The sequence below is a fragment of the Anarrhichthys ocellatus genome, unplaced genomic scaffold (genome assembly GCF_004355925.1).
Source record: "Anarrhichthys ocellatus isolate YVR2014 unplaced genomic scaffold, GSC_Weel_1.0 scaffold30, whole genome shotgun sequence".
Lineage (NCBI taxonomy): Eukaryota > Metazoa > Chordata > Actinopteri > Perciformes > Anarhichadidae > Anarrhichthys > Anarrhichthys ocellatus.
In genome coordinates this window covers 2,162,677-2,186,580 of record NW_022280060.1, presented here as the reverse complement: position 1 = coordinate 2,186,580, position 23,904 = coordinate 2,162,677, and the positions used below count along the sequence as shown (strand labels likewise).

The 23,904-nt window shown below is 43.8% G+C and overlaps 1 protein-coding gene across 6 annotated transcripts in view; it reads left to right on the top strand.

The window, feature by feature from the left end:
- Positions 1 to 1,318: 1,318 nt before the first annotated feature.
- cep350 (centrosomal protein 350) overlaps positions 1,319 to 23,904 on the top strand; it is a 27,888-nt gene continuing 5,302 nt past the window's right edge. Inside the window, exons 1-31 of one of the 6 annotated variants that reach the window (XM_031864017.1) lie at positions 1,319 to 1,630; positions 4,010 to 4,098; positions 4,246 to 4,289; positions 4,465 to 4,573; positions 4,658 to 4,823; positions 5,625 to 6,286; positions 6,462 to 6,575; positions 6,861 to 6,989; positions 8,192 to 8,311; positions 9,406 to 10,133; positions 10,435 to 10,553; positions 11,404 to 12,416; positions 12,575 to 12,716; positions 13,012 to 13,181; positions 13,297 to 13,483; positions 14,957 to 15,147; positions 15,322 to 15,485; positions 15,896 to 16,006; positions 16,166 to 16,306; positions 16,479 to 16,612; positions 16,719 to 16,826; positions 16,930 to 17,147; positions 17,355 to 17,569; positions 17,782 to 18,060; positions 18,152 to 18,301; positions 18,563 to 18,723; positions 20,320 to 20,442; positions 22,049 to 22,293; positions 22,396 to 22,595; positions 22,989 to 23,139; positions 23,695 to 23,855. In XM_031864017.1, coding sequence (XP_031719877.1) covers positions 4,014 to 4,098; positions 4,246 to 4,289; positions 4,465 to 4,573; positions 4,658 to 4,823; positions 5,625 to 6,286; positions 6,462 to 6,575; positions 6,861 to 6,989; positions 8,192 to 8,311; positions 9,406 to 10,133; positions 10,435 to 10,553; positions 11,404 to 12,416; positions 12,575 to 12,716; positions 13,012 to 13,181; positions 13,297 to 13,483; positions 14,957 to 15,147; positions 15,322 to 15,485; positions 15,896 to 16,006; positions 16,166 to 16,306; positions 16,479 to 16,612; positions 16,719 to 16,826; positions 16,930 to 17,147; positions 17,355 to 17,569; positions 17,782 to 18,060; positions 18,152 to 18,301; positions 18,563 to 18,723; positions 20,320 to 20,442; positions 22,049 to 22,293; positions 22,396 to 22,595; positions 22,989 to 23,139; positions 23,695 to 23,855 — 6,540 coding nt within the window. In that variant the 5' untranslated portion in view covers positions 1,319 to 1,630; positions 4,010 to 4,013. The other 5 variants (XM_031864020.1, XM_031864019.1, XM_031864016.1 and 2 more) reach the window with 5 other exon arrangements.

Below are 23,904 nucleotides of genomic sequence, written 5' to 3'. Positions count from 1 at the left end.
TGTGTGTGTGTGTGTGTGTGTGTGTGTGTGTGTGAGAGAGAGAGAGAGAGAGAGAGAGAGAGAGAGAGAGAGAGAGAGAGAGAGAGAGAGAGAGAGAGAGAGAGAGAGAGAGAGAGAGAGAGAGTTATTAGCCAAGGGGAAGCGGGGGATCTGGAGCAGTCAGTTACAGCACCTTTAATTGAAAAGACCCCAAAAACATAATTAAAACCGCTATTGTATGACAAATTCCATGTGGTTCCACATGTAACTTAGCCTGGTGTGTGCTCATAAACAGCAAAGTAGGCTACAGGTAACCTACTTGTTGACATCTGCGTGCTCCAACAAGCAGCCATAACCTAGAAACCTGCATCTTATGGCTTCATGGTTATGACAGGCTGCACTGCAGTTTACGACTCGCCTGTTAAACAGTGGGCTCAGATCCTATCAGCAAACTATTTCACCCCTTTTTTTACAATGTGCACTCCATTTGTTGCCATAGGGACCAGCATAAGAGAACTCGAGCCCCAATAAAAATCAGTCAAATGTAAAAAATGAAGCAATAATCTTGTGATGAAAAATCACTCAAATGAACTGGACTCGGGGTGAGTGGGCTATGGTAATTCTTTAGTTTTGTGAATGAGTGTAACGTTCAAGGTGACTCGATGCAGTAGTGTGCCTCTGCATGTGATACACACTCAGGCCGCTCGGTGGCACTAAATGCATATAAGTTGTATTGGTAGCAGCATGGCTTTTTCTGCCCTTACTACGTGTTTTACTCTATGGATCTGATTAATTAATGATTCTTTTCAGTTTCACGGTAAAAAAAAGGAAGAAACTACAATATGCAAACAAGTCCAACTTTAGACAATACGATGCCAATTTCTATTATAATAATATACTATATACTCTTCTTTTTTTTTGGCCTAATCATTTGTCACCGTTTATTATCCACTGGCTTCTTTAGTTCACTTCTGAAAATATCACAATCAGAGCTTTATTGGAATTTGACTCCGGTTTACACATTGCACTCAACGTATATTCATGGAATATACAAATAAACAAGAAAAATATAAAAACAAGGACATTAAAGACAACAAAGTAGAACAGAGAAACTATAGACATTAAAGATTTAACTACTTTGTATAATATAGATATAAAGCATTGAGGAAACAATTGCCTACATTAACTCCCTTTTATATATTCACAGCTAGATATGGACAGTGTAGCTTTTGTATTATTATCATGTATTTATGGTGATTTTACGGTCTGACTGTGTGTGTGTGTGCGCGCGCGCACTAGGTGGGGCTTTCCGAGCGTTTGACGCGGTCCAAATCTCGCGCTAGTTCGGTCTCAGTCACCTACCAGTCTTGGATACCCAGTTTTCACTGTTGAGAAACATCAACATAGTAACCCGGGAAAGGCAACCTCAGAGGCGGGTAGCGACATTTATCTCTTGGAATATCACAGATGACCTGGATATTTGGTTGCCCCGACAAACACTGAGACAACAACGATGGGTGCATGTCGCTAGAAAAAGTTGCTAGCTTAGTTGGCACAACTACTAGCTAACATTGGTTTGCTAACGTTAGCTGGCTAGCGCTAACGTTAGCAAACAGACAGCTGGACGAAACTGAGGAAGAAGTCCGGAGAAGTAAGGATTTCCTTATCATTGAGACGTCAGCATGAATGTGGACATCTAGACACGTCGGATTGTTTCCCTAAAGGTGTGTTTTATGTTTCTCCGAAGAGGTGGTCAGCTAAGTTAATTCATGACTTTCCTGTCAGCTCGCATTCACGTCAACTCTCTCGAGTTAGCGGCTCCGACTATTCCCTGGACCGAAGACATTTAGAAATAAGTCATCTTGAAGTCAGATGGTAGAATGAGTCGCAGACATAATTTTCGGACAGTCAACGATTGTACTAGATTAAAAAAATGATTTTTGTGAAGTTCACGTTGTTTTAATAATTATTTGGATTTAAAAAAACAGTAATACCATGGCTGTTAGTTCACCCCCGAAAGTATTTACATTAATGAAGGATTGTGTTGTCTGAGTCTACGAGTGAGTAATTCCGGGACAGGGTGTTTCATTCGTAGAGTTGACTCATTTCTACACTGTTACGTGAGGAGCTAGATGGCCGTTACCTGCGGTTTAATTTAGTATTGACATAAATTATAATATGCAACGACAACAGTGCTGTCGTCAACACCAGCGACAGCTAGCGTTTGAATAGTTTAGATCAGTGTGAACCCACCTATTTCAGGCTCTCGGGTATTTTACACATTATTGTAGAAAATATAAAGTCTCTAAATGGAAGGTAACGTGCTCAGCGACTTATACCTGGTTCAAAAAGGCGATGCCATGTGAATACAAATTAATACTAACGCAGCTGACGACAATGGAGTGATTGTGATTAAAGTTAAAGTCGATACAAACCATTTAAAGTCAAAGATGGCACGTAATTTCTTCCTCGTGTACTGCTAAACAGTCTCATGCACAGTCATGACATTAGTGGTCGGAAGCTATATTGCAACGGTCAATGTCCCTACATGTGTGTTTTGGTAGTGTAGCGTCCAGCCATAGGTTTCAGCACTGAGCCGATAGTGCGGAGCAACACTTCAGTGGGTAAGCGAAGAAGAAAATATGGCCACCGTTTGATTTCACACGGTTTCGTTCGTTTTAGTGGAAATCACATGCACTCTAGCTGGGGAATTGTATTTTGTCTCTCCCAAAGTTCACCCGACATCGTTTATTCTTGTGCTGATGGGTTCAACTTCCCTCCGACGAGTTTTAAATGTTAAAGCAACAAACGTTACTCGCTCTAAATGGCTGAGTTGGATGGATTCTCTCCGACAGCAATACAGGACCAGTATATGGTGCTGAAGGTTGTGACTTTAGACTTTTTGCTCGTGAGTGAATGGGTGGTAGTAAGTCTCACAAGCGTTAACTTGAATTACTAGTCGTTAACTGAGCTTTGGCGGAAGTGTTTCATGTAATGCTAGCATATGCACTTTTCAGTGACAACTTTTGCCCAAAGTAGCTAACGTCAGCATAGCTCCATAGGCAAGAGGACAACCTGAAAATGTTAGTTCTATGTATGAATTTATTACCGTTTACAGATGTACGGTATATAGTTTTAGCTGCTGTTGTCTATTCAACCTTAAGTTGAAGATTCAGTCCCACCTAAATTCACATTACAGAAAATACACAATTATACCATTCATTTGAGTCACGGTCATCACTGACATAGTTTAAGTTTTCTTCCTGATCGCCTCAGGGCCGTGTCACGTGGTTGTTATGAATAAAAGCCATGACTTCTGAAGAACTATTTATGACTCAAAGGGTGTGAAAAACACCCACGAGCTAAGGATCTAGGCTGGATTTGCTTAGTAATCCATGGTGCAGTGAACTGATTAAAGTGGCAAAGTTGTCAACAAATTGGTAGACTGTTGACTCAGGAAGAGAAAACAAAACAATTAAATATAATTTTGTCAATGACTTTAAGAGACTAGTACCTACGTAGGACCAGACACCTGTACTCCAGCTTAATGGGTGCTTTGAGTAAACACCTTATGGCTGACGTGTGACAAACTTTAGTTCCGCCTACCTTCCAACATGGAAACCTTTGAGGAATGTGCTGTTGTAGAACCGGTTTTAAATGGCAGGCTGACATTAGTCTGCTGTCAACAAGCTGACATAATAGTGTTACACTAGTAACTAATTAGGCTCTACAAATTTCACTTGGTTCACATGCTTGGCATGGCTCCCCATCTCGACAGTTGTCACCAATGTTTGTTTCTGTCAGTCATTTTCTTGTTTGAAAGCGCTTGATGTATTTTGGTTGTATATGCTATTCCTTGTTTTTGGTTCCAGTTAAAAAAAAAATGTTTTACCTGCCTGATTGCTGAATTGTAACTGGCTTTGTTTTCAGACTGTGTATATTGTATGCAGTAAAAGAGTTGATTCATGTCACATTTACCTTTGTTCAGTATTGGTTTTCATGATTGGCCTCTGTCTAATATTGGCTTCAGGTGAATGAGAGAGATGAGGAGCAGCAGGAGGACTGATGTGTCTCTGAAAAGCTCTGCTCAGCAGCTTACAGATCACCATAATGGCACAGGTGTGTAAAATATTGAAGTTCAGTTGTATTCTTGTTCTCACAAGCACTTTATTTGAAATGGATTATTGAGACGTGTCATATGAGTTGTTTACATAGCAAGCGGTTCTGTTATCACTGATCAAAATGGATTTTCATTCTCTTTGTCAGAGCTGACAACTGCATGGAAAAGTTTGTCCCAGTCCAAAGCTGCTGTAAGTACACCTTGAACAGTTTTCTGCTGAATGACTTTGTTTGTCAGCTACTCAAAAACTATTTTCTATTTCATAAAAGTTATTGAACACAGTCTGCAACAGATAATGATGATGAAGATGATTCTCTTTCATCATCACATAACCCAAGGAGTCTGACATGTTTCTCCCTCTATAGTTGCGGCATATAGAAAACCGTCTAGAGGCAGCTCCGGGGACAGGGGTTCTCCTGGACTCTGTCATGGACCCTCCCAAGAAGAAATCCTCCAGGACGGTTCACTGCAGGGGTGAGTTATTTCAAAATGTCATCATCACCAGTTAAATTCTACACTCAAGCTCTAACTATTTTAACATCGCTGTCTCTTTCACAGATGGTCAACGAGCTGATGAGCATGGAGGGTCCTCAAAGCGCAGGAGGCAAAGTCAGCAGAGTCCAGAAAAGAGCAGCTCACGCAGCCCGCTGAGAAACGCCACCCAGGACAGCAATGTCCGCAGAAACAACAGCGTGGAGTTCAGGGAGCCGCTAGCCTCCTACAGGTACAAAAACTGCATCAAAAAGAATGTATGAAACACCCGTAGCCTCTTCTCTCTAGGTGAGTTACTCTGGACTGGATATCTGTGGTTGATGCTTTCAAGCACCGATCTAATCAATTTTTAAATCTTCTACAATAAACAAACTTTAAAACTATACCTAAAAGCATAAAGCCTTTATTGCACATTCATTCTAAAACACACTTATCAAAAACACGGTATTTAGATGATACTAATCTATTCATACTATATAGTGTGTTGGCGCTCTATAGAGTGACAACCGAATAAGATGGTGTTTATTCCTCAACTGGGCTGTGATGTTTTCATTGTAGTTATTGCATCAGCTCATTGTTTCAACTTAATACATCAGGAGAGCTCTTTCACCTAAATAACAGGCAGTCCCCCAACGCTCTCTGCTCTTCAAGACTTCCATTCAGAGACCATATGTTGTAGACATCTCCTCTGAATAGCTCGTTGCTAAATGTCTCACAGGTACTTCAGTAGCTCAGGGCTCTTCTGTTTGTAGTAATACTATAAAACCTCTCTGCTATTTGCACATAATTACTGGGGTTCAAATGAGAATATATTTTCAAGAGTTTGTAGAATACAAAAACTACTGGAAGTGTTTCATAATTTCAGAATTCCACTTTTTTTTTCATTCTGTTTATACGTTAAATAGTTTTCATCATTGAACTTCGATACCCTTTGACCACCCATACATGTTCTCTTCTGTACACTCAGTGAGTGGTAAATTAAGAGTAAATCTTGATCCCCTTCCTGATCCCATTTAATCTGGTTTGTGTCCAGAGAGGCCACCCCTCCACCACATCCCTCCTCTCAGCTGGAGGCCTACAGCCTGCACTCAGTGCCAGGGTCTTCGCAGCCATCCTCTCCGCCCCCCTCAGATCCTCTGCTTAGCCAGCTGGTCTACCAGAGAGACACCAGGGATAAACAGACAGACGGGGACCTTGACAGCACACACTCTTCGGCTCTGGAGAGCACAGATGTCCGCTACCTCAATGACCAGCCAGCCCTGGACACCCTGAGGACTATTGGAAACCAGTCGCATCTCACGGGTGTCCGAGTCCCTGCATGGGAGGAGGCTGAGGAGGAAAGCCCTGCAAAAGCACAACTTGGTATGGATAGCCAAGAGTCAAGCCCATGTCCAGCTCCAGCCCCTGGCTCCACACCCCGAAGGGAGAGCACTCCCTCCACCAGTCCAGGCTCAGCTTCCCAGCGGCTGGAGAACCTAAGGCGACATCAGCCGGATGATAAGCTGGAGAAGCTCAAAGAGCGTATTCGAAGGCAGCGGCAACATCTGGAGGAGTCCGCAGAGAGAGAGAAGCTGCTGGGTTATTTGGAACAGCCCATTATGGCAGCTGTGGGGAGTAACAATGCTGGCACTGGCAACATGCCCACAGTCAAAATACGGAAAGTAGCAGCTGCACCGCCTGCACCGATATACAAAGGTACCATCAGTGTAGGATATCTCCCAAACTTAAAATGTTCTCGTTTGTTTGACCTTTTGTTCTAAAAAAGACATAATGATATGTAAATAGTTTAATGTTTTAGCAATACAAATTATAGCTTTATAGTCAGAAACAGGATGCTACAGTTTACGTCTTCAATCCTTTACACTCCCAGGTTTCAACAGCACTGAGACAAAGATCCGGACTCCCGATGGGAGAGTTTGGAAGGAGCAAGAGTTCCATAACCTCAGCAGAGAAATATACAGAGACCTGTCACGACAGTTTGTTGGTAAGCATAGGACACGAACAGATTCTTAGCAAGCTAATGATTGCACATGAATGCATGGCATGAAAATGTATTGATCTCTCAGAAGCGCAAAAAAAAAAATAAAAATGTATTGGCTGTTTTTCCACAAAGGAGTGTTGCATAAACAAACAGGATTTAGGCTCATGGTCTTTGGTTTATAACATCAGAGATTTTTGGGCTTGTTTTTCAGCCAACTGACAGCTTTTTAGCTTAGAAAGTTTTGTCAGTTTGTGTTGCTCATTCTTTGCATTTGTCTTCTGTGCACAGAGAGCACCAGATCAAGACATCAGCAGCAGAGGGAACCGAGAACAGACAAGTCCAAAGAGAGGAGGCCTCCCAAACCAGTCAGGAAGGTCCATAGATCGGCTCCTTCCTCTGACCTTAATGCAAAACCAGGTATAATAATCCTCTTTTATGTCTGGGGGCCAACACACCCTTTGAGTTATTTTCCATTAGTGACATCAGGAAAGCTAAATATGTGGAACAATCTGGCAGAATTTTATTATGGGTCGGTACATATGGACCAAAACCAGGAGCTCCAAATGTTGAACTATCGTTGTGCTTAGAAGGCTTTTCCTCAACTGGCTGTGCTGCTCTAGTGTCTGTGAGACAATGAGAGTGATACAGTCTTATCAAGTGCTAACTTTGTTTACATTCAAGCTAATTAACAACAATTAATTATTTAATTTGAATGTAATTAGTGTGATAATGTTGTAAATTCAGTAGACAGACTGTAGAAGCCAGTGTTCAAACTACAGTATTGTGTGTTTTCTTTCCATCTACACGGCCTGTGTGTGTTCTTGTACATGAAGCAGATAGATTGCTGGCTCCTAAAGCAGTGTTAAGACTCTTAATCCCTGAAGAAATGTTCAGTATGTGTGAAATGCAGTTTGTGTAGCATACAGACACCCACATAGAGGAATCATAGCCACATACTGCTGTATACTGGGCATAGCAGACCTTGGATAGCCCATTCACAAAGATGCTTCCAAAGGCACACATGTAAACATGATTGCTAGATATCTTTATCTCTGAGTCTGTGTAGACCACAGTACCAAAAAGTGTAATCTGGATATCCTGGAAGCTGGTTGTAAAATATACCTCTCCTATTCTCTAGCTCTCGTTCACTCTGGGCCTGGTGTCTACTTGAGTTTATTCCAACTTTTGTGCTGTCTCTAAAGTTTGGCTGTTCTCTCGTTGGTGCTGGAACAACACTATAAATAGCCCTCTGAAATCTGTGGCCAGGTTCAGTTGCTCATCTGCTCAGTTACAAACAGCTGCTTAGTTAGTGGATGCACAACTTCATTACCAGGAACTGCACTCCGGTAGAATACAGTCACAGTGAAAAGAGCTCTAGCGATTAGCCCATGTAAAGAGACATTGCTGCTTTTGAAAATGTAATTTTCCAACACTCCTGATCACCACAAATGCAATCCTACACACTCTCATTGTTCTCTAATCTTTGTGTATATTTATTTTCTGGCAACTTGCTTCGGTGGTGGTGTGCCTGCATATGTGCAAACACATGCAGTCATGTTCCATGAGGTCAACATGAACCATATTGAATTACAATGCTCTCTCCTGGCATGTCATTGTAGCGATTAGCCCTGCGTCGTGGCGGGAGGGCCAAAAGCTGGTAAAGATGGTACTGGGTCCAGTTCCCAGGCTGCCCAGGGAGGAGGACAGATCCCAGCCAGCTGACAGACTGAGCAGAACAGGTGGGACATGGAGACCTGTACTCTACCCTTCTATGCGTGCCGCTACAGCCCTATCTTATGTTAGGCCAATTCATGAGACCAGCAGCCAACCCAGCTTACTTACACAGTCGGGTCTCGCTCGGCTTGATGTACTGTCACTAACCAGCGGGTCAAGATGTAGAAAGAACATAGGTCATTGGCTTTAAAGAGCCACTCAAAATGTGTCGGCTTGACATCAAAAATGTCTTCTCTGCATTATTTAAGTTGAGTGGCATGTAGGACAAGACTTGATCACCAAGTGTGAATTACTTGTTACTCTTTTACTCGTCTACCTTCCCCCTCTTCCTTCTTTCAGACATCTTGGGTCCTCATTTTACTTTTATCTGTTTTCTCATGTTGCTATCGAACTTTCACCTCTAAAATTAAACACACACGTCTGTACTCGTTGTTATTACCATGTATTTGGAAGATGTTGTAAAATACATATATGTAGCCTTTTATAGAGGTTTTGCATGTCTGGGACTCACAGACTGAAACACCTGCCAAAGAATATGAATAAATAAAGAGTCTTTGGCTGCTACTGGTCACACAGCCTCAGACACTCCCTCATAGTCCCAACGCTACAGGTTACCATTGACCGGAAGGAATATAGATAGACTGGCTGTTCTGGTTGGCCGCACAATTAGACAAGGCCTGATTTCCAGAGACTACAGAGCAGGGAGAGGCTCACTGCAGCCATGTTATGAAAAAAAAAAACTGTCAGGATTAGATACTTAGAATCTAGATGGGATTTTTCAATTTGGCCCAGATTAGAGTTTCCACGGCAAGCCTGCCCCACAAGCCTCATCTAGTATGTGTCTAGCTTTTTTAACAGTCACTTGTTGGAACATCCAGTGTATTGTAAGCTGCAAAAACCTGTTTATTGAACATATTAATCATAAATAAACAGGAAAACAGTTAAAAGGATTGTATAGCCTACTGCTAGTTAAAAAAAGCAAATTTAAAATGTTCACTGTTCCATCAAACTAGCTTCCACTTCAAAGGCTTAGTATAGCATTGAACTATTTAGAAAGTGTGTGCTTGTGTTGGTAAATGTTTTGCCCTGTGTCCACCAGCTTCCCGTCACCGCTCCAGCTCAGGCCCACGCTCAGAATCAAACCCAGAGCTTCGCCCGAACAGCACAGAAGGTCCTCGACGTGGTTTTCAATCCAAAAGCCACTCCACGACCACATCTACACCCTCATCTGCAGATCGGCAGAAGGCTCCAGTGGGTGTAAGCACGGACCTGTTGTCAGCAGACATCCAGGGGATACTTAATGACCTCCAGCTGGAGTGTAAAGCAGCTGAGAGGGAGGAGAGGTCCCGGCAAAGGACCCGGGGAGGGAGCAGCGGTACGAGAGGGAGGGGGGGATCGGGGTCACGAACAAGGGCTTCAGTCTCTGTTTGGGGAAATACGGTGGCAACAGGAAGCTACCCAAGAGGCTGCCGCAGCGCCAGCCCCACTGCACACCAGTCAGAGACTGCGGACACTGGGCAGAAAAAACGACACTATGATGCAGACACCGTTCGCCAATACATTTCCAGGCAACAAGAGGAGAGAAAGAGGCGACGAGCAGAAGAGAAGAGGGCACTGAGGGACGAGGCGGAGAGTAGAAACCAGAGACTGCAGGACCTCTACAGGAAGCAAAGAGATGCGGCTAAAACAGTGGCCCTTCCTAGCGAGGCGCTTGTGGCCCCCGTACAAAAGCGACTACAGGAGACCTACACCAAACTGCTTCTGGAGGAGGCGCAGCTGGACGAGGAGGCCACACAGATGCAACCAGCTGCTCCTTCTAGTCAAATGGTATTGTACATACGCGTGACACATGGTTACACTCTATATATATATATATATATATATATATATATATATATATATATCTATATATATATATATATATATATATATATATATATGTCTATATATATAGATATATCTATATCGATATAGATATGTATGTATAGATAGATAGATAGATAGATAGATAGATAGATAGATAGAAGCTGTATTGGGTAGAATGAGTAACTAAGTGATATTTCTTAATGAAAATATGTAAGATAAAAAAAGATGTTTGACATGCGTGTTCACACATGTTCTGCCACAGAGACCGATGTACCAGCCCTCAGGAGAGTCGGACAAAGAGAACAAAAGACTAGAGGCACCGCAGAGTCCCTCGAGCAGCGATAGGTCTTTGAATGACCGGCCACCTCCTCCATTATCCAGGTACACACACACACACACACACACACACACACACACACACACACTCACAAATCTGCCTGCTCAACTCCATCACTCTCCAGAATAACAAACACTACGATTTGTTGACCGTGACAAACGGCAAACTAACCAGTACAACAACAGTACACACATTCTGGTATCAACTGGAAATAATGGTCCTTAATCCTTATGACGGGTCTGAACCACTTGTAAATAGTTTTGGTACCTAAGCCAAAATTCAAAATAGGAGAAAGTGAATGCGGTGGTGAAACTCTTAAAAGCAACTTTAGATGCATACTTATGCAAGCGGTTGTTGCATGAGGCCCAGTGTGTGGGCGAGAAATTCTAGGGAATCATCTGACTGCACCAAACAGAGAAAGTGTTTGTTCCCAGGTGGTTAGCTTTCCGGGCACTTTTACAGTCAGTGCTTCTCAGATAATTGACTGGAAATAAAGATGATTGCGTGGTCATGGTTTTACCTTTGAAACGGATAAAATAATAATCTTTCTCTGTGTGTATTCGGTGATTATAGTTATTGTCATTTAAAGTTTTCATCTAGCTGCAGTCGGCTCCATCCTGTTCATTATGCTCCGTACCATTAGCATTTGCATATCAGACTGGTGAAAACATTTCTTTGCTTCATTCAAACTAAAGTTGCAAAAATATTTTTGCTGTAGTACATAAATGTCTTTTTGCGAGGGAGAGCTGACACAAATGTCAAATAAAAGTTGCTTTTACAATACCCCAAATACCCAGAATGGTTTAATTTGAACACAGTTTAAAGCAAGCCGTTTGCATCTCTATTTCTCACTCCCTTTAACTTCTCCATCCGTTGTTGCTCTCCCCATTGCAGGAATGATCTGGATATTGGATTTGCCTCTCTGCTTCAGCCTGACCGTCTGAGCCCAGCTGGTCTACCTACGACTGGTCCCAGCAGCAGTGGGTTAGCCCCTTTTGGTGATCATCTCCTCTCTCACCTTCTCAGGCTGGAGACCGCGGTGGCAGCTAGAGACCTCCAGCACACCCAGCGGCCAGCCACAACGCCTCCCAACAGGTCGCGGTCCAAGGTGTCCCGCATCGAGGCCCTGAAGGCCACAGCCACATCCCTCTCCAACCGCATAGAGAGTGAGGCACGGAAGCTTGCTGGGGAGGGCATCAACTATGGTATTGAAACGTCAATGGACGTGGATAATATGAGACCCTCTCAAGCTAACCTTGATGATGGATGCTGGGCAGAAACGGCTGCCCCAGAAAATGATGACGTAGCCTTGAGGATCCAGAGGATTTTGACGAGCACAGGTCATAGTTCATACAATGGCACGGCTCTACCGGGAACAGGCAATCTGCACGCCCTCAGGGGACAGAAAGAAAAGAAAGGCACACACACCAATTTGACGAATCCACAAACAACTGCTGCGGCTGTGACAGGGCCAACTCTCAACAGTTACACACATGAAAGGAGGAGGCTGGTCAACGGGCTGGACAAGGTAGAGAGAGTGGAACAAAGGACAGGGTGTGGATTGATGGATGACCAGGAGAAGAATCGGACAGATCTCCACGACTCAAGTGCCGGTTCCATCAGCGAGGGTCCTCTTCTGAGTGAAGGGAGTTTTTCTGAGGATGAGGCAAGCCCTCCTCTCCCCTCCAACAATCGTTGGAGGGGAGAGGCAGCGGACTACTGCGTGGGTCAAAGAAGGGATTACCAGCGGTTGTCAGAGTTCCAGAGAGAGGCAGCGAAGCGCTCGGCCCTCAGCTCACCCTTTGCACAGCATGACGGTAACAAAGCAGCCTGGGAGGAGCTGAACAAAGGAAGCCCTCTGAGTGTAATCAACATTTTCACTAAGAATCTTCATGGCCATGTTCCAGGTTAGTTGTTGTTACTGAGTATCTATGGGTAAACGTCTTAAAGATATGTAACCATAAGAGCTACACAGAATGTTTATCACAGCAGAACTGACAAACTGACAGTCAAAGTCAAGATCATAAATATTTCTCCTCTGTCTGTTCTCCAACTTGTCCTGTAGTGAGTGAGAGGAACTCTCCCTCTGCCCATTCTTTACACTCTGCAAATGGTCCCGTAGACGCAGCCGTCTATGAAGATGATTTTGTGTCGTCACATAGCAGCGGAGCCAGTGGCCACTTGAAGAGAGGCTCCAATTCTCGCAGGTAAGCAAAAAAAAAACAGAAAAAGTTTTTAAAGTGACCACTGGATGGCATTCATGTCACACAAATAGAAAGCTCATGCAGCCCTTTCAGACAGAAATCCCCCTCTGCATTCTGGAGTTCAGAGATTTCTCCTGACAGGTTTCTTAGAATGAGGAGAAACCGGTTCATTCACTCTCAGACGGATCAACTCTGCCGTTTATCACATATTCACTAGAGATCATTTTTGTTTTGTGACACAGACCCTGAGTTTTATTTACAAGTGATTGGTCATACTTCTTTCTCCCCTCACTATCAGTGTGAACAGCCATTTTGAGGAGCTGATGAGGAGGTCTCCTTATGACAAAAGTACAGGAGGCATCAATTCCCAACATTCACCCTTTCACTCGTCTATACACTCGCCGCATCCTTCCTCTGGTTCAACATCTGGCTCCTCACCTTTCTCCAAGCACTCTGCCAGAAAAAGAGGTGAGAATGTACAATTTTAAATAATATCTTGGACGACACCTATTTTTTTTATTTCTATTAAATAAGATCTACAAATCCGTCTGCTGCACAATATAATTACTCAAATCCTCTGCAGGCACAGCATCAGACCAGAGTGATGGCACTCTGGTAGAAGAGCCGAGGAGCTCCTGCTCACCTCCCTCAGAGGCGTTATCCTCCGACTCCAGGAAGAGGGGCTCAGACAAAAGCTCCGCCCACAGCCAGACCAAGAGTGTCCCCTCTAATGACACTATAGGGGAAACTTCAGAGCTTTCTCAACAAAGGTAACAGTCTTTGTCTGACTACATTACAGGGGAGGTTTGTTACTTTAGGTTTAGTCTAATGCTGTAAAACTTTCCTCCTGCAAGGTTTCAATGTGAGCGTTTTTCAGTCAAAGCGTCTCTAAGATATTAATTTGAAGATGCATCAGTGTTTGAATTGCCCACACATGCAGTTGTCTCTGGTAGTTCCTTCCCTCTTGGTTTTCTGTAACCTTCAGTGGAACACTGCTTTGTGGGACGATCGGTGGTGCTATTGGCTTACATTGGGATATTTCTATGCTGTATTGTACATGGTAGGTTATAGGTGTTTCTTTTAGGGTCACAGGATGATTGTATTTCTTTATTTCCTGGAACTTTTGTTTTCACTGGATACAAATTAATATTAAAATTAGCCTGTGAGGCCGCGCTGTATTTCTGCTAAACTGAAATATAATTTAAACACTGGGTCATCTCAATTGTTGCTGTTCCGACCATTCAGAATCCTCCACATGATATATACTGTATCACACAGAGGCTAATTCATCTGGGCATGAATCACTTAACTACACTTGGAGAGCCCTAGATGAGGCTGCCAGTCTAAACAGTCCTGTGGCTTGCTGTCCTGAGGGTTTAAGCAGCTATTTAATGCCCAGGAACCAGAGGGGGCTGCATTTCAACCGAAGACAGAAAACACTGGCTATTTTGTTTAAGGGGGCCTGCAGGGTGGTTGGTCGGGTCAGCCAGCTTCACCACAGCTCGGGCCTGCAGCCAAAGGAAAGGAGAGAGTTTTTTTTATTTATTTAATCTCAGCACGCAGTCGTGACATTTGATCTCTCGAATGGTGTTCTAAAACCTAGGTGGCAGATTCCCCTTACAGCACCATTTGCAAAGAAGGTTGTTGGTTAACTTTGGTGGTGACTTAGTGTGTTTTCATTTCTTTAGTAACGGCATAAGTATCACTGTAGATCTCAATGAGCTTTGTAGGCTTTTGGCAGATTGCATTCATACACGTTTCTGTTATAATATATGAATTGATTGTTATCCTTGAAAAAATAAAGGTGCCACAGCCTGCTATCCTTATTGAGGAAGTAAAGTGTATCCTGATCTCTTTAGTCATCCTTGGCATCTGATAGTCTCTGAGCAGCACAATATAGCCATTCATAGTCTGGGCCTCTCACAGCAGGGGTATGCTGCCTCAGTCAGCTCAAGGGTTTGCAGCATGAGGGGCTCTTTCTTTATCATTTGGTTAACCCACTCTGCAAATCCTGTAGCATCCTTTTTTTTCCTGCATATGAATTAAAAAAATATTTTGGAATTAGTTTGTTTCAGAAAATAATAACAAAAACATTGTTTTTCTGAATCTCTGTGGTTTTAAAACATCTTGAAAGGTCATATATTTAAGTCTACAAACATCCACTTTCAAAGACATGTTGTGTGTTTTCAGTATTTGATCTACTTCCTTACCTGAGCTTTTTTTCTTTCTTATTATATTTGTAGTTTGGGTCTTGACAGTAAGAAGTCTCCAGCAGCCAGGCCCAAACAGGCTTCTCCGTCTGGCTCTCCATACCCTGGTTCTCCTCCGGAAGCAGCCTCTCCCGGTGAGCCTGTGAGAAGTGCCTCTCTGGGGGCAAATAATCCAAACGCAGGCGCCACAGCTCGCAGTGGTAGAGCCGAGCCCAAGACCACAGGTAGATAAAACTCATATTAATATGATGAACAGCAGACGTTATGTGAAGCAGAATTTCAAGATTGAATGTTCCTTTAGCTGAAGTCAGAACTGTAGCGATGAAGACAGAAAAGGTCTGACCCGTTCCACCAACAGATTATTAATCTCTCCCTCTCCGCTCTTCTTTTTCTCTCAGCCGAACTACAGTATTCACCTGCTGTCTTGCAGCAGCGTATGGCGGCAGAGCTCCAGTACCTGGAGTCCATCGAGGAGTCGGTCCGACAGCTGGGAGACGTGGAGAGGGTGATGGGTGTGTCCGTGGCGCAGCAGGAGAGCGTGTCATTGGCCCAGATGCTTAAGGTGAAGCAAGAGTAACAAAACTGTAGATATACGGTCTTCAAAGAAGCTCCGCCGTGTATTTAGCAGTGTTTAAAGTGTTACGATATCAACAGTTGTGTTTATTGTTAAACAATGTTTATGAAGCTTAATATTTTGATGATTGCAAGACCGCACACACTCTCAGCTTTGCCGTAAGTTATAACATCTGCACTCAATGTCATGTACAATACAAATGGAAATTACACCGTTAAATAATTCCCAATTTAATTCATCGGAAACTTAAATTATTTGTTGCTGCATCACATTTACATGATAAATACTGTAAGTGTTTTTTTTTTTTTGGGCCTCTATACATTTAAGTGACTTACTACCTGACTAATGTCTGTATTGATGCACTGTATTGACCTGCTCTCTGAACTCTGACCCTGCAGGCCAGGCAGCAGTGCCACGCGCGTGACCTCTATGAGCTGAAGATCAAGGCTGAAAGGGAAGCCCTGGAGACACAGCTACAGCTGGAGGAAAACAGGCAGAGAGTGGCCAGGGTACAACACACACACACAGTCCATCAGTTAGTTTACTCACACAAACAGTATGTATGCATTTGTAAATGATAGCTTTAGTGTTTGCCTCCTCACCTTTTGATTTCTAAGGTATGTGTGCTTTTTTTCTGTGCATGATGTCCGTGCTTGTTTTTTGTCCAGGCTCATATTGAACTGCAGGAAAACTTGGCGGCAAATCAAAAGGAGACCTTGGAGGGCCTCCAGGAGGCAACTACCAAGTTGATGACTCAACAGGCTGAGGCAGCGCGGTACACAGCTGACACTGCCCGACACATCAAAGAGGTTAGCAATCCCCTGCCTGGAAAACAGCCCATGTGATTTTGTAACAAAAGCCGATTGATTGTTGAGTTTCAGTAAAGAGATAACAATGCATGCAGAGGAGGAAAGGGTAATATCCAGCATAAGACTCATCAAATCAATCATTTGATTTGTGCATTGTGTTCTTGTCTGTCAGATGACAGAATTGGCACAGTCGCAGATAACAAGAGCTTTGGTTGTCTCCGCTGATGTTTCTGATTCCTCCATGGAGCGGGAAGAACAGCAGAGCTCCTATTCAAAGCAGCGAAAGGACAAAAATGACTCGGACAGGTGACATAAAAACACCTTTTTTTAATTGTACATTGCATACTGCCTTCCATTTTGAATTTAGTATCTGTTCTAAATGTTTGGGTCTCTTCTGCGTGCTCTCTTCCAGCTTCCCTAGTGAGGTGTCAAGCAGAAAGACCAGGCCAGAAGAACCGTTGTCTTTGCTGAACAGCCCCAGTCGCTCTGATTCTCTGTCCTTCAGAAGACCAAACCTCAGGTACAACTTAGGCCTCTTTCGTAGCACTAGTTACTCTGATTTCCATTAGATTTGGGGAAGAAAAACCTAATGATGCTAAATCTGTCCTTTGCCTCTTTCCCAGTGGAGGCGACTCTAGCAGTCAACATAGCCCGTCACATGCCTCGCCAGAGCACAGAGAACGGACGAAAAAAGAAGCAGTGGAGGGGCAATGGAGGAAGGGAGGAGCTGACGAGAGGGCAGAGAGGGAAGCGGGCAGCAGCTCCATAGAGGAGGAAGTTCTAACGGCAGCAAATGACTCCCTCTGCAGCGACAGCATCCCCTCTGCAGTGGACGAGAAAGGTATTGGATGGCAAGCACGGCTATTCGTTTAAAGTTAACATGCTTTTTACACACCAGTATTTCCCTCGTATTCACTTAACTGTCAGGGGCTGCTGTTATATAAATGTCACCTCCACTTAAAAACCTTATTTAATCCGTATTGAAGCCAAAACTGTGTGTACACAAGGCACCTAAAAATGTTATCTTATCTTATTTTTGACCCTCCAGGAGACAGTACGTCAGTGGCCACAGAGAACTCCCTCAAATTTGATGAGTCCATGACAGAGGATGAGATAGAAGAGCGCTCCTTCCGCTCTCTGCTGCCATCTGAGGCGCACCGCCGTGGAACTATGGAGAAGAAGTCCCGCCACCATGAGGAATCAGAGGACGACGGAGCCAATCACAACGCAACATTGGTTTCAGGGGCACACAATATCTTGAAGGTGAGAGCAGTGTAGCCTACAAACATTTGCCAATATATGTCATTAAGAGTCAGAGATTGATAATAGAAGGTGGGTTTTTGCCTGGATGTTCCTCGTTAAGCATGCGGGTTGTGTCACTTTACTTCTCTTGTTTTCCTTTGCCCCCCTTTTAATCTCCTTTTAAACTTTTCTGTCAATCCATTCTAACCTCCTATCTTTTTCATCTCCCGCAGTCTCAGGATGCAAACATGGCCTTTTCTGGCGGACAGGACAGCTTTTCCCAGTTCACCATGGACATGGTGCGTCAGTACATGAAGGACGAGGAGGTAAGACTGCAGCACCAGAGCTCTCTGCTGCATCTACGGCAGAAAGCTGTCAAAGAGAAGACCAGAACTGAGCTGGCCTGGCTAGAGCACCAGAAAAAGAGGCTGAGGGACAAGGGCGAGGATGACAAAATGCCCCCCATCAGGAAGAAACAGAGAGGCCTTCTGATGAAACTACAGCAGGAACAGGTACATGGGGGGGCAGAAATATAAGAACGTCAAGTGACAGTTAACTAAAGTGACTAACCAGCTTTTTCTCCCACTGTACTGCTGTTCCCAGGCTGAGATTAAGCGACTTCAGGAAGCCAACAAAGCAGCCAGGAAGGAGAGGCAGCTGTTGCTGAAGCAGCAGGAGGAGATTGAGCGGATGAGAAACTCTACACTCCGACTGAAAGAGCGTCTCAAATATGCTGGGGATGAAGAGCCACCTGTGAGTAGGGCTGGGCAATTACAATGCCAGCACCAATGCCAGTACCCTTAAAGTGATAGCGATACTAAAAGAGAGCTTCATTCGATACCCATCCTGTGAATGGATGGTTGCATATGCGTAGTTGTTGATGGAATCAAGAAATAAAGAATACTTATAACTGTAGAACATGCTGCCATGTTCCTCTAAAGCATTTTTTATTGTTGTTGTAATTTGCTTCACTAATACTTGGCCTGTCTGCATGTCCATTCATCCCTCCCCCAGGAGACTCCTGTGTCAGAAACCCCCGTGTCCGAGGCAGCCTCCCCCAACATGAGTCACCCGGATGATACCCGCAGCCCCTCTCCCTCGCTCTCCATCTCTGGAAGTGAGACCAGCAGCATCATGCAGAAGCTCAAGAAGATGCGCTCTCACATGGATGACAAGTAAAGACTTTAATTTTCCGATATAAATTGAGTTCTCACTGACAATCTGACAAAGTGTATTATCAGGAGTCATCATCCCTTATCACCTGCTGCCTTGGTCTGGCCCCTGATCACATAACACAGAGTATATGTTCATACAGACTTTGATCTGTTGTTACTATTTCCTTGCATAACACACTGTTTACACTTAGCCAGAAGTAGGGCTTTTATTGAAATTGGTAACGCTTAGTTTAGATGTGTTTTACAGCCGAGTGATTTTGCATTAAGTCATGGTGTGCTTTTTACGAAAGTGCCATTTCGTAATCATTCTACCACGATAAGTCAGAAATGTTCTAATTCTATACATAGGGTCTTTACTTAACTAATAGAAACTAATCGGTGCATGCCATCTTTCTTCTGCTGTCTAACATGCTGTGGCTGTGTGAATGTGAAGATAAGCATGCTCCATGTTGTTCTCCCTTTAAACTAGACCAGAATCCACTCTCTCTGCTACGATGCCTCCCTTAACTTCAGAGGCATGCAACCTAACAGTACTTTGTAGGAGGGTCTACGTACAGTTATCTGTTGCCGTCTTAAACAAATGTTTTAAAGCAAGAACATCAGACAATATTTAACCGTCTTAAATAATTGTAACGCTGTAATACTGCGTCTTTCAATAGCAGAAGCACGCTTATTTTACAGAAAAGGCAAACATCGGTTGTGCATTTCCATCATTTTTATTACACCCACTTCCTCTCGTGTTGACAAGTAACTGCATGTGTTTGGCGCTCCTGTACGTCCTCCAGGGTTTTCGACTGGGCCAACAACTTTGGTCAGGTGATTGGAGAGCCTCTCATGACCGGGTAGCTCCAACAAGTGGGTTAATTGTTCTGGGGTTTAGGATTTATAACTCTGCTATTAATCACAGGCCTTCCATGGTAGCTTTCAACATTTCTTGGTCTATATTTGTTTAAATTTGTAAAAGCAACATAATTTTGACGCATAATGAAGTTCAAAATCGCCACATTTAGGTTTAGATCACTGCAAAAAAATGATGAAGAAGGATCTAACAAAAAACGATGTGTGTCTGACGATGCATTTACTGGCTTGTATGTTTGCCATTTTAACAGACTACCACTTGTTTCTTCCCTTCCCTTACTCATTCTCTATTACCACTGTCCTGCAAAGCAAATGTACACTATATATTTATCTTGATGTGACACACAAACACATTTCATCTACGGTTGTACGCGTTACCTCACACTGTCATCAGGGTTACTGATAACTATCATTTCCCTCCATAAGCAGGTTTGACAGCGATCACACCTCCAGCAAACCCCCATGCTCGACGCCCACATTTTTGCTAATTTGTTCATGGTTTCCCAAAACATTTAAAAGAAGCCATATTCTTCCAGAAACCTGAATACTGACACCTCGGGTGCAACAAAACCACATTTGCTCATATCACTCTTCTCTCTCCCTTTCTCTCTACTTGTCTTTTCCCTCTGAGTCTGTTTTTAATGTTTTTCCCCCTCCTACATTTTGTGTTGTTTGTTTTCCATTCCCATGTTTGTGTGACTCTTCTGACTGTGTCTGTCGCGTGCTTGTGTGTTGTAGACACCGATCTCCCGTCCACTCCTTCCTTTCTGTGTTCACGGCCCACCACTGGGCCTCCCTCAGTGTCTGTCTTCACAACCTCCACCCTAAATTCCAGCTTTTTATCTACAACCAGTTGGTCAGGTACTGTACAGTGCTCTCTACCTCTTCTCCAGAACCTCCACCTAGCCCTGCCCTGCCCCCCCCCCCCCCCCCCCCACTCCATGGAACATGCTTGTGTTCACCTACTGGCACTGGGAACTTGTAGGGGAGGGACTGTGAATGATGACTGATCGGATGTGTTTGATTGCGTCCGGGATGGAATTGGTGGGGGGGAGAGTTTGAGTGAAAGCATGAAAAGTGCCCAAGGAAGGCTGCCTCCCTGAAAAAAAGCTAACCTTTTGACATGTTCACTCAATTTTTTTTTTATAGTCATAATAATGTTAGTGTGCGCATTAAAGCATTCTGTTTTAAACAAAATCACAAAGTGGTAACATTGAGAATAACAGAGGTGAGATGAATTCTGTTCTGTGAAGGTTAAAGGTTATGTTTATTTTAATAGGTGCCTTCCTTGTTGGATGGGGATCTCAGACTCAACTCTGGGATTTCACCGATTTCTGTGTTGTGTACTTTGTGACTCTTCCCCTCCTCCTTTCTTGCCTCTTGGAGTTAATGCTGCGGTGCATCTCTCTTTAATCTCCTTCATTTTACGGCTGCCGGCTGGTCGGCTCCAGCCCAGTCGTTGATACAAAATGTTTTGAGATTAAACCAGACTCTATAGCTATAGAAATACAGGACGTTTGCAGAGAACAGACCAGCGATAGAGTGGTCTATCTCTTTGATGAGCCCAGTCAATCTTAACTAGCCCTCTTTATTAGGTAACTGTTGCATAGGATTGGATAATAAGTACAGATGGCCATTGGTTGTAATAGAGTTTGGAAGGCACTAAAAGGCCCCCCCCCCCCCCCAGTCTGGTTCTTCAGTATCTGGCCTGTCATCAGTATACATTAGGTCAAGAGAAAGGCCGTTAAATTAGATCATGGCTAAATAATACCGCACTATAATGGCACCCGTAGCTGTGGGGGACCACATTTCCCAACAGCTATACCTGACTGCACTTTATTCTGGTCGGCATCTGCAGATATATGTGCTTTATGTTTAGAGACAAAAGACAAAAGAACAACAAAAGAACTAAGTCTTGTTATCCTCATTGGTCTACTAAATGGACACATTCATACAGATGTAACTGTCTATTTTGTTTAACTGCTGTTTATGTTTGAGGTGTGTGTGTGTGTGTGTGTCTGCACCCAATCAGCGTTCAACCCCTGGGTTTCAGTCCGATGCATGAATCTGACATCTTCACTGTTGATTTCCCTGCTCTCCTTTTCTCCTGGTTGACATGTCATCACTTAGTGCTTGTTTATTTGATTGGTGCTGATTCACTTCCTTATTTGGATGATTATTCCAGGGAAAGAAATAAGTAAAGCATGTATTGGGTGTGTATGTGTGTGTTCGACAGAGGTTTGAGGTGATAACTGGATGTCCAGGTGATTTGGGTCTGCTTGCATCTGCGATGTCATGTTTTCATTCCTTATGATAAATATGCCTTTGTCAAACTTCTCTTCTCTCCCTCTTTACTGCTACACTACCTTCTCCCGTCACCACCCAACTTCTTCCTGTCTCCTTCCTCATTTTCTCTCCTTTATCCTCCACTACTTCCTCATCTCCCCGTCCTTCCTACCCTCTCCAGGTTCCTGACAAAGCGGGAGCAGAAGTTAATGCAGAGGCGTCACCATGCTGAGGAGCTGCTGCAGTGGAAACAGCGTCTGGACCAGGAGGAGGCAGAGGTCCGTAGGATGGAAAAGGAGGCCCTGGCTGTATGGGACAGGCAAACACCTCGGGACATGTCGGAGAGCCAGAAACAGGACATCTCCAACATTAGCCCCAGCTCCAGTCACCATCGCAGCTCAGAGCATAGAACTGACGGTGAGAAAGGTGACGCAACATGATCCTAGCTGGTTTTGCCGTGTTTAAAGTCAAAATTAGGTCAATATTTATCTGGTAAAGCTCATGTTTATCTGTTTTACATGTTTTCAGAGTTTGTGAGCGAGGGCGACTGTTCCTCAGCGACACCCGAGTCCAGTATACACACGGAGGGACTTGTGTCCCAGCAACCAGGAAGCCCATCTTCAGTACAACATGTGTCGATCCCTGAAACACCTTTGGCCTCTGTGACGAGCAGCCATGCAAATTACACCCAGGACTTCACTTCAGCTTCCTGGTCACCGAGCAGAAAAGTACGCACAAGTCTGGTTTTTATTTCATTTTTGTATTTCCGTGTTTCGTCCCATCTGTTTGATGGTAGCTGAGAACGTTTTTAGTGTAAATATAGCTACTTTAAAACTGATCTCACGTGTCTGACACAAAGAATTTTGCTATTGTGAACACGCTTCATTCAACTTCATCCAAAGAATTTTGTGCAGATGCTGTTGGGGTTATTTGTAGTCTTTCATTAAAGTATTGAAAATACACAAAGCTTCATGTTGTGTGAGGGACATGCAACAGGGTAACTACACATTTGTTGGTTTATTGTGCATGTAAAATATTAATTCAGGCATGCTCCTATTTGTCCATCTGACTGTGTTGTCAGTAATATGCATTTCTCTTCCGCTCCTCCTCCTGCTGTTTAGTCTCTCCAGTCTCCACTCAAAGGCAGCCACAGCCCGTCTGCCTCTCCTTCCGATGGCAGCAGCAAAACCAAGATGCAGCTTCGCTCCTCGTCCCGGACCGCCAACCAGGCCCGCGCTCAGCCAACTGAATCCCCCATGCCCATGCAGACTGGTGAGTTACCCAATGATTCAACACGCATACACCGAATGTGTAATATTTTTGGGGGTGTATTATAGTTCCTGGTAGTTCTCAAACAAGATAGAAGGGGATAAAGAAGCGAGCGTGGAAATAATGCAGCTGTATTGCTGGCGCTCTGTAGTCGGGCATAATGTGATGCTGCCAGGAATACTTAATGCAAGCACTTCCCTGATACATAACCTGCTTAGCTGTGTGATAGCATGAGAGAACACTTTGCATTGGACATAGCTACTGCACAAGCAAAGACGGTTCTGCTGGCCCTTCATTGTAGCTGAATGTGTTTTATTCATTTTCAGGCCACTGTTTAAACCTTGGACTAATCTTTGTAACACTGTTGGTTCATTGTGTACAAGCCAAAGCAACATGCACACAAAATGACACATTCTTTGTACAGAAAATGTACACTAATCTCAAAAGAATTGGGTTTGTGTTCCGAGTGGGTACAAAGTTGGATTACCCTCTGCTAATCGGAGGTCTGGCACCGGTTTCACATTCTAACTGTGATTTGTCTTTCAAATTTCCCTTCAGAGCCCATTTCGGACCAGAGTGACATAGAGAGCCGTATCAAGGCCCTGAAGGACGAAGTCAGAAAACGAAAGTTTATGGCTTACCAGCTAAAGAAAGAGCAGAAGAAGAGGCACAAGGAGCGCCTGAAGGCACAGGAGGCCAGCCTACTGAAGCAGCTCGAGGTGTGTGTGTGTGTGTGTGTGTGTGTGTGTGTGTGTGTGTGTGTGTGTG